This window comes from Microplitis demolitor, chromosome 3 (genome assembly GCF_026212275.2).
Source record: "Microplitis demolitor isolate Queensland-Clemson2020A chromosome 3, iyMicDemo2.1a, whole genome shotgun sequence".
NCBI lineage: Eukaryota > Metazoa > Arthropoda > Insecta > Hymenoptera > Braconidae > Microplitis > Microplitis demolitor.
The window spans coordinates 3,145,177-3,158,964 of NC_068547.1; the positions used below are offsets into that span (position 1 = coordinate 3,145,177).

The 13,788-nt window shown below is 31.0% G+C and overlaps 2 protein-coding genes across 2 annotated transcripts; both read left to right on the top strand.

Annotated features, from left to right (window-relative positions):
• The first annotated feature begins 206 nt into the window (after positions 1-206).
• Positions 207-6,241, top strand: LOC103576578 (E3 ubiquitin-protein ligase SMURF2). Its single transcript, XM_008556865.3, has 9 exons — positions 207-429; positions 1,393-1,431; positions 1,504-1,612; positions 1,942-2,075; positions 2,195-2,459; positions 2,647-3,128; positions 3,613-5,148; positions 5,216-5,408; positions 6,081-6,241. Exons 1-8 carry the CDS (start codon positions 342-344, stop codon positions 5,401-5,403), a joined length of 2,841 nt encoding a protein of 946 aa, XP_008555087.1. The 5' UTR covers positions 207-341; the 3' UTR covers positions 5,404-5,408; positions 6,081-6,241.
• Positions 6,242-9,110: 2,869 nt separating this feature from the next.
• LOC103576579 (SUMO-activating enzyme subunit 1) lies at positions 9,111-11,014 on the top strand. The gene is made up of 6 exons (XM_008556866.3): positions 9,111-9,309; positions 9,478-9,649; positions 9,728-9,984; positions 10,058-10,221; positions 10,534-10,666; positions 10,745-11,014. The coding sequence occupies exons 1-6, from the start codon at positions 9,212-9,214 to the stop codon at positions 10,905-10,907; spliced, it is 987 nt and encodes a 328-aa protein (XP_008555088.1). The 5' UTR covers positions 9,111-9,211; the 3' UTR covers positions 10,908-11,014.
• Positions 11,015-13,788: the final 2,774 nt, after the last annotated feature.

Sequence of the window (13,788 nt, forward strand, 5' to 3'; positions counted from 1 at the left end):
TAGTGATTGATTTATTAATATAAATTTATTTGGGAATGTAAATTAAAATTTTCAAGTCAGATTTAAAAAGCGCGGGAGCGCGGAACTTTTTTAAATGCGCGCGCATGAGGGACTCGAGTTTATCCGCTAGGTTCGCTATAAAAAATTAAAAAAATGCAGTAAAAAATGTGAGAATCGATATAATTTAGTATCGATTGTTAGATAGTAAAATCGTAGTCGTTATCGTTCTCGTTCTCGAAAGTAAATCGAGCGTGAGGTTTTGTTGCGCGTGTGAACCTTTAGCTGAACAAACGGATAGACGGGCTGTTAGTTTTATTTACTAAATTACAAAATGCCGATGTATGCTGTCTAGTGATATTAAATGTGCGTTAAAAATGTCGAATCCTGGAGGTAGCAGGCGAAACGGGGCTACAAAAATACGTTTGACCAGTAAGTCTGCCTACACCCATACCTAAATTTATTATTTTTCTTTTAAATTACAGACTGTACTAATATAAGGATGTACATATATATAGATATACATATACATATACTTATATATATATAAAGAACGAGTGATTATTAAGTGGTAAGCTGATGTTAGTTATACAGTGCCCCGTCTGAGTAGTCTGTGAAAGTTTTAATGTCCTCAGCGTAACCACCGAAACTCATACAAACTTACTCGAGCGTTACTATTATCCACAATTGCCTCCTGTTTATATAAATATATATAAATTACTGTCGTTTATTAACAATAGGCCATTTTATTGAGCACTTGCTAGCGTCAATTCACGACAATTAATTATTAGACTCATCATTTTTGAATCTTACATAAAAAACGCATATATAAATATGGATATATATGTATACATATGATACATATATACTTAACTGCGTACTCTAAATAAATATAACATATTTATTGCAATGAAGACGTCACCCTCGACTAGTTTACAAAAAAAATCAGATGATTATAATGACATCCGTCGGTGTCCGCTGTCGAGTTTATTGAAGAGTCAGAGCCTGGACGGGTTGGCTAGACTGCTGTCATGAAAAAATTAATACCCGTCCGCAATAATTAACCGTCTACGTCAGTGACGGCATCAAGCATCGCCGATGACCAGATCTCTGTTGTGCATGACCCCACCGTGAGAAGACTCTCTCTGGGAGAGCATGGAGGTCATATTATTTCACCACACACTCATCTACACTAATTTCGTCCAATTCCGTCAACGGGTTCATTAAAATCTCTATTCATTTAACGTCCACCCGCCTGCTGCACTCGCCAGCATATCACTTTTACTTCATTAACCAGACTTTTTTTACTCATTCACTTAAATTTAAATAGACCTGCATAATACTCCATCCTATTTAAATTATCATTATTATTTATTACATATATTTTATCCACAGTTTTATGTGCCCGCAACTTGGCCAGAAAAGATTTATTCCGTAAGTATATTTATAAACATTTATTATTAACGAATTAATTGTTTATAAATAATCAATTGTTTAAATTTCAAGGCCTTCCTGATCCATTTGCCAAGGTTACTGTTGATGGCTCTGGTCAATGTCACAGTACGGACACCTGCAAAGCTACTCTAGACCCTAAATGGAATCAGCATTATGATCTGTACGCCATTCATTTAATTATAACTATTATTAATAGCACTGTAAAAAAATCGGGAGTGATTATAGATTTTATTTAAATTCGAATTCACTCAGAATTCCGGAGTCTTTACAAAAAATCACTCCGTATACAGAGTAAATTTTATTTAAATCCGCATTCGGAGTTTTAATATTAAAGTAAACTTTATTCTAGAGTAAATTTTACTCCATGGGAACTAAGTAAATAAACAGATTCGCTCCTCATTTACTCCGCAAATTTTTTACAGTGTACCCACACTAGGTTGCAATAATATCACATTCTTAATCAATTACTATAATTTTATGTATATAAAGATACATCGGGAAGAATGACGGAATCACCATTTCCGTTTGGAATCATCGTAAGATTCATAAAAAACAGGGCGGAGGATTTTTGGGGTGCGTTAGAATCTTATCAAATACCATTCAGAGGCTCAAGGATACTGGCTGTGAGTAATTAAACAAACAAAGGCTTAAACTTTTTATTTTTACAATGAGTAAATACAAAAGTGAAAGTCAGCGTAAATAAATATATTTATTTATTTATTTATTTATGTGATGTATATAGATCAGCGGTTGGATCTCTGCAGAGCACACACTGATGACACAGACGTAATTAAAGGTCAGATAGTGGTATCTTTATTGTCTCGAGACGGACATAATGGAGCTGTGAGTAATACTGTGGGCCACAACGCAGTCGTCGATGTCCTCGGTGATTTGAGTTGTCCAAATGATTTGCCTGACGGATGGGAAGAGAGGAGAACAGAAAGCGGCAGGCTTTACTATGTTAATCACTACACAAGAACCACTCAATGGATCCGTCCTAACTCGAGGTATAATTATTACTTTTAACAATTCGCCAGCATCTCTTACAATACAACGCATCTTTTTCATACTTAATCTGATTTATTTTGTTGCTATTGACATCAGACGTAACGTAGACGTCACTTGTCATTATATATTTGAGGTACTGACGGCAAATCGGTATCTATTAATATAATTAAAATATTATTGGCACAGACCTAATGCAATAATACCGACGACACCGGAACCTCCGGCTCTGCCAAATTCTGAGCCGACGTCACCCAGCAGCAGTGGGTCGCCTTCTAATGTCCAGTCTGACAGTCCTCCGCACAACAGGACACAGGAGTCCTGGAACGATGGCACTCCCAGCAGAACCCCGAGTCGCGACAGCTCGACGCAAAACACTCCGCGAAATACTCCGACTCAGAATCAGAGTCAGAATCAGAGCCAGATTCAGAATCAAAATCAGCAGCAGAACGCACGGAATGCGACTCCACCTTCCGCTGGACGGGACAGAAGAGCCTCCAGGAACAGTGACGAACAAAATGCTAATGCCAATTTAAATAGTAGGTCTGATAGAAGTCAGAATCAGAGCCAACCTAGACGGCCGAGTCGCCCGAATAGAAATCGCAATGGGGTTCTGCCGAACGGTGAAAGGAGAAATGATAATCAACCTCCAGATCTTCCTCGTGGTTATGGTAAATTATTTATTTTTTTATTTTAATTTAAATAGTTTCAGATCCTGAACTTAGCAGGCAATTCAAAAATAAAAAATATGCACATGTAGAAAATTTAAAAAACTACAGGTGCAATTTTTTTAAATATTTTTTTTTATAATTTATCATTTAAAAAAAAAATTGAAAACTATTAGACGCCTAATTTCAGTATCATAAAGTTTTTAGTATTTATAAAATTTTAAGTCATTAATTATTATTAAAAAAAGAAAAAAAAATTAAATTGGAATGAGTGAATTTCTTTGTAGACTATTACAAAGTACAAGTAATTAATATCCACAGTAATGTAGTGAACGTGTTAAATTAATGATCTCTGTTTTTATTAATTTTATTCTCCCCTTTTATCTCTTGACTGAAAGCATTAGTGCATGTGCGAATGTGCGCGTAAAGTAAATATATTTAAATCACCTAAAAACTAATTCTGTATAACATGGATATGTGTCCCCAGAAATGAGACAAACGCAGCAGGGACAAGTTTATTTCTACCATGTGCCAAGTGGCGCGTCAACGTGGCACGATCCGCGGATTCCACGGGATTTGCCGGCTAACGAGCTGGCAACAGAACTAGGTCCATTACCAAGCGGATGGGAAATGCGGCAAACTCCCAGTGGTCGTGTTTACTTTGTCGATCACAATAACAGGACGACGCAGTTCACAGACCCGAGATTGTCTACTCAGATCATCAACAGTTTGCTGAAGAAGCACAACAGCAATGGGGGAACGATGACAAACAATCCGCCAGGAAATACCAGCAATATCGTAGTCCCGCCTAGAATAAATGACGTCGGCACTGAGTCAACTACGGGCACCACCACCACAGCGACCACCACTACGACCAGCACGACGCCCTCGTCAGTTAACGTTACGGCGAACACAAATCAGCCGAGCAATCGTACAATATCTAATTCAACAAACAATAATTTATTTACGGTTGAAAGTACCACGCAAAATATCATCCCGCAGACTATTTCGGATCTGCCGAAAGAACTGATGGAGAGTGAATTATTGCCCAAGTATAAACGTGACCTTGTTGCTAAATTAAAATGTCTTAGGGCTGAATTGAATGCTCTACAACCTCAGAGTGGCCATTGCCGCCTTGAAGTTTCGAGAAATGAAATATTTGAAGAGTCGTACAGGATAATTATGAAGATGAGGCCTAAGGATATGCGAAAAAGATTGATGGTTAAATTCCGTGGTGAGGAAGGTCTTGACTATGGCGGAGTCGCACGTGAATGGCTTTACTTGCTGTCACATGAAATGCTAAATCCCCAGTATGGTCTGTTCCAGTACTCCCGAGACGACAATTACACGCTTCAAATAAACCCCGACTCAGGCATAAACCCGGAACATCTCTCGTACTTTCACTTCGCCGGGAGGATAATAGGCATCGCGGTCTTTCACGGGCACCATATAGACGGCGGGTTCACGATGCCCTTCTACAAGATGCTGCTGAACAAAGGAATCACTCTGAGCGACATCGAAGGCGTGGACCCTGAGCTGCATCGCAGTCTCACGTGGATGCTGGAGAACAGCATCGATGGAGTCCTCGACGCGAGCTTCTCTGTCGAGCACAGCAGCTTCGGTGTATTGAGGAACCACGAGTTGAAACCTGGGGGAAAGGATATATCGGTCACTGAAGAAAACAAACGCGAGTATGTCAGGTTGTACGTCAACTACCGGTTCATGCGGGGAATTGAGCAGCAGTTTTTGGCTTTACAAAAAGGATTTCATGAGCTGATACCACCCCAGCTACTGAGACCTTTTGACGAACGTGAGCTGGAGTTAGTGATAGGAGGACTCGGTAGTATTGATATAAATGATTGGAAAATGCACACGAGACTGAAACACTGCACGCCAGATACACCAGTTGTAAAATGGTTCTGGCAAATTGTCGAGTCTTACGGCGAAGAAATGCGCGCAAGGTTACTGCAATTTGTTACTGGAAGTTCTCGGGTACCTTTACAAGGATTCAAAGCTTTACAAGGTATTTTTTTACTTTTTTTTCTAATTTAATAGATATTAAAATGTATTCTTAATTTAATCTGTAACAGGATCAACAGGTGCAGCTGGACCACGTCTATTTACGATTCACGCAGTTGACGCCCCTAGTGAAAATTTACCAAAAGCTCACACGTGCTTCAATAGAATAGACATACCACAGAGTTATCCATGCTACCAAAAAATGCTCGACAAACTTACGCAAGCGGTTGAAGAAACATGCGGGTTTGCTGTTGAATAAAATTGGTAACTTGCTGTCATTTAAATTAATCTCTGATAGCGCTCCCTTATCATTACTATTTTTTAGAGCCACTATTAAAGTTAAATTTCTAAACCCATTTATCACAACTGTAAGTTATGTTAAAAATAACTTACAGACCCCGTGGGCCAACTCCAAAACTTCTCGCTGTTTTTGAGCTCAGAGCGCGTTATTATTGGTAAACTTTTGAGCTCTTTGTCAAAAACGATTAGATTAAAAAAAAATAAATTTCATTGAAAAAAAGTACACGCTCTGTGGCGATCGAAAGAGATTGTTAAGACTTAGATTCAATCAAACTTAGAAACAAATCGGTCGAGTGATTTACGAATTATGCAACAAAAAAAAAAAATTATTTTATTAACTACTAGACCGATCGACTTAGAAATTTAACAGTTCTAAGTCTTGGTCTGCCCATTCGATTGTTGTTCGCCGGACAAAAAAAGTTTACAAACACATACGCGGCCGGAAATAGTCAGAATAGTTTCCTAAGAGATCTGATGAAAATTTGATTTTCAAAAGTCAGATCGAAACCAATAACTTCCTTTTTTTTAAATTTTCAATTGTCATAGCGGGAAGTTTAAAAAAAATATCGGAGGAAACTGTCAGATTTTTCTTAATCATTGATATGTATTTAGATATTAATAATTAATTAATTGCAGGTTAATTTAAAGGCTGATGTATCTGGAGGAAAAATAAAAAAAAAAAAAAAAGAAAAAAAAATCACAACACTCAAGCTGTTAAATGTTCGATACTAAATACATAAACCTGTATTTTCATGGTGATATACGTATATATTTAATATAAATATTTATATATATATATATATATATATATATATATATATATATATATATATATATATATATATATATATATATATATATATATATATATCGGCCTAGTTTTAAATTGATAATTAGTGACAGGAGTGATGTCGGTAACTCTGCTCAGCGGCAACTGTCAATTAAAATCATATCATTCAGAGTTTTAATAAAATAATTAGAAAAAGTATCCGGCCAGTTTCGTCGCGAAACATTTTTTAGGTCTTGACCTGAAAAAAAACTAAATTATGTAGGTAATAATTTTTAAAAATGAATAATAATGAGAACAATGCATATCAATGTAAGTGTAAACTATTTAAATTTTATTTATTGCCAAGAATAATAATCCTGAGGTTTTATTTAGGAATTAAAATTATAATAAATTATGAATTGTTATTTAAAGCCCTTGAGTGATTAAATTTATTGAATGATATGAAAACATATTTGTATATTTGAGAGAATTAAGAATTAAAGATAAAAATAATTGAGTCGGCGGTCGGCGGTAGATAAATTTTTAAATTTTCTGCAGCCGACTTTGCTGAGTTAATAAATTTTTGACCCTTGTCCGTTTTTTTAAACGCGTGCAATACGAGGGTATAGAAAGATGTAAATAGTTTATTAAAACAAGGAACTGTTGTTGAGTACTCTAATATTTAGATGAATTATATGGATATAAATATATAAATATATATATAAATGAAAATAATTATTCTAGTTATGGAAAATTTTATTGAATTGAGATTTTTTTCAATTTTGACGTAAAATGATCGATAAAAAATAGAAAAATAAGTAGAAAAGAAAGTATAAAGTGTAGCCTTAACTTTAAATAAATAAAAAAAATAGAGTAATAGTTGATAAATAAATAAATGAAAATAAGGCTCGGAAGAAATTGAATTTTTACAAAATTTTCGATCGAGTCCGCCTTAAATCAATAGCGGATAATTTTTCACGATAAAATTAAGTATAAAAGTTAATCATAGAGCCGGCATAAAAAATAATTAGTCATGACAACAATTGATCACTGATTTTAAATATTATTTTCATTATTATTATTATTATGTTTTAATTAATTTATAAAATGTAGAAATTTTTTACCTTCTCCACTTGCATTAGCATGACCAATTGTAATTAATATCCATAATAAATATTATAGTTATGATTTAATTTATATTAATTAATAATTAATCACTGGAACTCGACAAAAAAAAAATAATGAATGGACAAATAATTAAAATAGATATTTCAAGGGCGTTTAGATATAATGAGTGCCTTTTAAAATAATTAAAAATAACAAACGGCATTACGAAATAATAAGAATAAAAATATCGATTTTTAAAATTTTTGAAAATGTAAATTTACAATAATATAAAAAAAGTAAGATAACGTCCAGGTCTGTCATATCAACTTAAATTACAACTTAAATTAAATTATATAAAACGTGTTTTCTAATAATGTCATATCAGTCGACTGCCAAAATTAATAATCATAATTAATTAATGGGAAATAAGGACACATATGTGCAATTATTTTTTCGAGAGCGAATGTTAATTATAAAAAGTTAATTTTATAATTGATAGTTCATATCATTAACATTTAAGTTACATGAGTTTGATATATTTTTATAAAAATTATCACTATTGGTAATAATTAAAGAAAATAATTTGTCAACAAATGAGTAAATTTTAATATTTGAGTCGTGAAGTCACAAGTAGTGGAAAAAAATATAAAAATAATTGCACTTATAAGTGTTTTTACTTCCCGTTAATTAATTTGAATTATACTGAGTGTGGACGTAAACAACAAAAGTAAAATTAATAATAATAAAATACAATTGGCAAAGTCATTGATATTGTTTACGAAACTTTCTAAATGAAAGTTATTATTAATTATATATATAACAGTCGAAAATTAAGTTGCCTTCCTTTCTTCCTTCCTTAATTGATAAATAAATAAATTATTTAATTAATAAATAAAATGGCGCTAAGTTTAAACGCACATAAAAAAAATTAACCATTTAGTTTTCTCTTTTACTGCACCGTTAGATCCGTTTATGTATAGATAATTGTAATGATTGTTATCCTAATTACGTATTATAATTATTTTCGTAATAATAATAATAATAATACTTATTATTATTATTACTATTATTTATCCACTTGAAATTGTCTACTAAAATATAATTATTATTACAATCCAATTAATTATCACAAACAATTAAAGCGACAATTAATAAAATTAATGAATAGTAAAAAAATAATTAAAAAAAAATAACAATAATTTGTACATATCTCTTGATAACTTTCTCGATGTTCATTTTTTGTATTTTGGATCAAATGTATATTTTAATAAAATATCCAAAGTTACGAAAACATTAAAAAATCGTTTACTGTTTTTTTTTTTTTTTTATGACATTGAAAGTAACAGATATTAAAGAAAATTTCTTTACGATATTTTCACCAAAAGTTTACATTTTTCTATCATATTCTGCCGCCATTTTTTGATTCACCTTTTTAATTTTTTTCCAATTTTTAATAATTTATTTTTCGAATTTTTAAATTTACCGCGCAAGTAATAAGAATAATTAATACTTGCATACTAGAAAAAACTAAATGAGGAACATTTACTTTAAGTTACCGTCAACTATTTGCACCATCAAGTTTTCGCAGTCAACTTGACATCTTATTTCGGTTGCAAATTAATTAGCATCTCCTTTGACTGCCACTCAGTTGCGTCTTTACTCAGCTAGGAATTAAAATCACAAATGAGATTTTTAAATTTTCCCGCGAAAATTAAAAATTTTAATTTTAAGTATTGGCTGCCTTGATAACTCTTATGATAAAATAGAAACAGGAATATTATAATTGCGTCTTGGTTACTAGTATAGTATATTTTTAGTGAAAAACTGGCGTCAGTCTAATTAATGCTTTGTTTATTAATAAAGAATTAATTTAAATAAAATAATTATCACAATGGCTGATAATACTAATGGTACAGAAATGCTTACTGATGCAGAAGCTGAATTATATGATCGTCAAATCCGTTTGTGGGGTTTGGAATCACAAAAAAGGTAAATTTATTCATTTATAACCTAAAATTATCACCGGTAAATATTTATCTTTATATTAATTACAATAATGTACTTATTCAATTTCATTTGAACAATAATCATTCATTGTTTTGATTTTTTTTTAAATATTTGGTATTAAATAATTGAATGATAATTTTTTTATTCCAGACTAAGAATGGCACGTGTGCTTCTTATTGGAATGAACGGATTTTCAGCAGAAGTCGCTAAAAATATAATACTTGCTGGTGTTAAATCAGTAACATTCCTTGATCACCGTAATGTTGATGTCGGCGATTCATGTTCGCAATTTTTCGTAACTAGAAAAGACATCGGAACAAACGTAAGTTGATCTAGAAAATTAATTAGTTTATTTTTCCATCACTTGAGAGTCGATCTTTCATTAATTTTTTAAAACCAGAGAGCTACAGCTTCAATACCTAGAGCGCAGAATTTAAACCCTATGGTCAAAGTAACTGCTGATGAAGATCATGTTGACAGCAAAGATGACGAGTATTTCAAGGACTTTGATGTCATTTGTGCTTCTGAGTGCACCATAACTCAGTTGAAGAAGTTAAATGACATCTGTAGAAACTATGGGGTCAAATTCTTCGCTGGTGATGTCTGGGGAACTTTTGGCTACACATTCTCTGACCTTATTATCCATGAATATGTTATGTGAGTAGCGTAATTTTATTTATATATATCTAGCAAAGATCAAAATTTATAATTTTGTTTTTGTTAATTGCAGGGAAGTAGTACAAACAAGAAAAACCAAAGAAACTGGTACAGACAAACCTAAAATTGAAAGTACTATTGTCAATGTCAGAAATGAAGAAACATTTGTACCCATTCATAAAATTCTTGATGCTACTAAACTGCCTAAAGATACTGAGACTTATTATTTATTCCAAGGTATTTTAAAATTATATTTTTTAAATAGATCTTATTGCAAGGGACAGCATCAGATGTCTAGACTATTTTTACTGAATGTATCGAATGTCTAAAATATTTTATCATAGATGATAAATACTCATTGCTTAGTTGTCTAGTAAAGTTTATTTTTTACGGTTCTATTGCTTACATAAATATAAAATATATAATATACTGTAGGAATTTGATATATTCAGTAAAAACAATGTAGACAACTGGTGTCTTCACTTTGATAAGATCTTGAAAAATTATATTTAAAAAAATATAAATTGGAAATTATTTTTATTTTTACAGTTTTGTTGAACTATCGTGAAAAACATCGCAGAGATCCACTGCCAAATGAACGTGATTGCAACGTCCTACTCGCGGAAGCACGAGCCATTATTGAGAAAAATAATTTGGGGGATAAAATGAATTATTTACTTGAGTAAGTTCATTAGTTGTTGCAAATATTATTAATTAAGTGATTAATGAATTTGATTGCTAATAACATTTTAAATTGCAGAGGAGACTTGTACGCGCAAACGAGCCCAACGTGTGCGATAATCGGCGGGATAATGGGCCAAGAAATAATAAAAACTGTTTCGCAAAAGGAGCCACCTCATAATAATTTATTTTTGTTTAATCCCCACACAATGTGCGGTAAAGTTGTGCAACTCGGTTATTGAATGCAGTATTTATTCTTTGAAAGGTAAAAATTAAAACAATCAGTATCATATGAAACTTCCGTTTTGAAATTCCAATAAACAATAATTTCTTATAAGTAAATAAGATATATATATATTTTTTTTTATTCCATGAAAAAAAAATTTCCATGATGGAAATTTATAAAAAATCTCCCGGTAGTCCTTCAAAATTTCATCCATAAAAAATTTCCCCATACTACAAATAGAAAAAAAAGATTTTCCAGTTATTTTAAAAAACTCAAAAGCATAAAATTTTCCATGATGAAAATTAAAAAAAAATTCCTGGCAGTCCTATAAAATTCAATCCGAAATAAATTTTCCCATACTAAAAAAGTAGTTATAAAATATTTAATAGAAAATATTTTTCCATAATGAAAATTCCAGTGAAAATTTCCTTGTCCTATAAAATTCCAATGGACTTATATTATTTATCCAGATAATTTAATGTCTGATACAATTGACAGAATAGTCAATAACACAACGTGTAGATATGATAGCAAGGTAGTCATGCAGTGTCTGGTAAATACGTAAATAAGTTAAGCAGTAAGTAGTGTAGCTTAGCCAGACGGTGTTTTCCATGAGTCAGCCTATGGAATTTATTCATACCCTAGTACATTATATCTAATCGTCGTCACCGCCGATGTCTACCTTTTCTACCTTTGTCTACTGTCTATAATGTTCTCAGGTGCCTACGATATACTTTGCTAGATCAATATTGACACGTAGGTGCTTCTGGAATGTGGGACTTTGCTATTACGCATCAATATTTTACTGCAAGTCACAGGAATTTTTCTTATCGTACTCATAGTTTTGACACCTTAAAAAATTTTATTACCTTTGTTCTTTTTTTTTATCTAACGGTGTCACATTAAATGAATGAAAATCTATAGTTTTAAATAAAAAACAAAAAACATTAATTGATTTTTCAACTAATAAATTAAAGTACTTATCACTGAGGTCAAAGAACTTATTTCGGTCAAGTACATCTACGTTTTCTTTGTTCTTTTAATTTTTATGATGACTTGATACGTAAAAAATTTAGGGAATTTTATAAAAATGAATATTTTACTTTACTGTTTGGTTAAAATATAAACCCGATGAAAGTATAATTAAATATCATATTTTATTAATATATGGCTCTCCTTCCTGGCTTGATATAAAAAGAATTCATACGTATAAATATAAAAAGGTTTTATTTATTTGAAAAATAGTTTTTAATTATTATTTTAATTCGAATTATTTATATATTTAATGCTTAGTTTTTAGTGAATATAAATTTTGATATTGAGGGTTATGATAAAAAAAAAATTTGTAAAAAAAAAAAAACTAACATATGATGAGAATTTATTCATTATTTAAAAATAGAAAATGTCATTTGAAGTTTTAATGAATAAGTGGATTTTTAAAATGAAATCGTTTCATTTTATTAATTCAAGGTACGAATTAAATTTTTAAAATAGTAATGTATCATCCAAGAGTATGCTAAAAAAATTTCAAAATTTGAAACCGTGATTTCCCTAATTTATAAACGTCATCTGTACACTCAAAAAAAGTATTTTTTTTAAATTCTCATTTGTAACGAGTGTAACAAAGACAGTTCTGTTAGCTTTTCTGAAAGATGGGTGACGTTTCACCGTCATATGTAAAGGTGAAACGTCTAATTGGAATTTATTAATCACTGGTCGAAAATTTTGTCAGTGCTTTAAATAAATATTTGGCCATTCGAATTTTCGAAAATACGTTAGGGTACAAACTTAAGACCATATAAATTTCCCTAAAAAATTTATAGATATTCTCAATCGTATATCGCGTTACTAATTCTAAAAAGACATATTTTTATACATCCTTTTGGTTTTAAGAAATTTTCTAAGCCAAAAAAACGTATAATTTTTTTCATTGCTGATCTTATCGTAAATTTATTTAACACCTAAAAATAAAAAAAAGAATTTAAAAGCCAAAAGGCTATATAGCTTCAATTACGTGCCCTTTTAGTTTAATTTTTTTTTTTTTCAATTTTTAGCTTCACAATAAGTTAACAATATGATTAGCAATTGAAAAAAAATTACGCCTTTTAGTTTTAAACTTACTAATTGAAGCCAAAAGGGCACATAAAAGTATGTCCTTTTGTAATTAGTGACGTGATATTCTTTACCATACAATAATCAATAGAAAATGAAGTTTATTTTTTGGTTTTTCTAATAAATTAATAAAAAATAATAATTGTATGGCGCGTGTTAGTAGGCTATTAGTCAATTAGGTTACTGTTATAGTCGTTATAGATTATGGTAATTGTAAACAATAACAATATTTTTATTACTTGATAAAAAGTTGATAACTTGACCGTGATATTAACGAAGTATCAGTATCATTCATTATATTTTAATTCATTTTTAATGTTCGATATCGTACTACTACATCTATTCTCATTCATAATGATAAGCTATCATACATCTAAATTATCGATTTTTTTTTTTTTATGAATCATTGATTTAAAAAATGAATTTACAGTATTTTAGTTTCACTTAGAAAAAAATTACACAATTTTAGAATTTAGAAAAAAACTATTTTCATATCTGTACATTATAATTTTTTATCCCCCGTAAAGGCAGTCTAGTCTAGCGCGACAATTCCTGTAAATAATGTCCTTTCACGATCACAAAAATTAGATACGTGAGAAAACTTTTTACGCGTTGATTTCCATCTAAAAACTAAACAACTCTCATTTTGCGTCACGCTGTATTCTCTTATCTGGTATCTTATCTCGTGCATGCACCCTCTTTAACTTTTATTAACTTTTTATTTGTCTTAACATAATATTTATTATCATAGAAATGTTACCAGTATTCTCGCGATCACTTCAGTA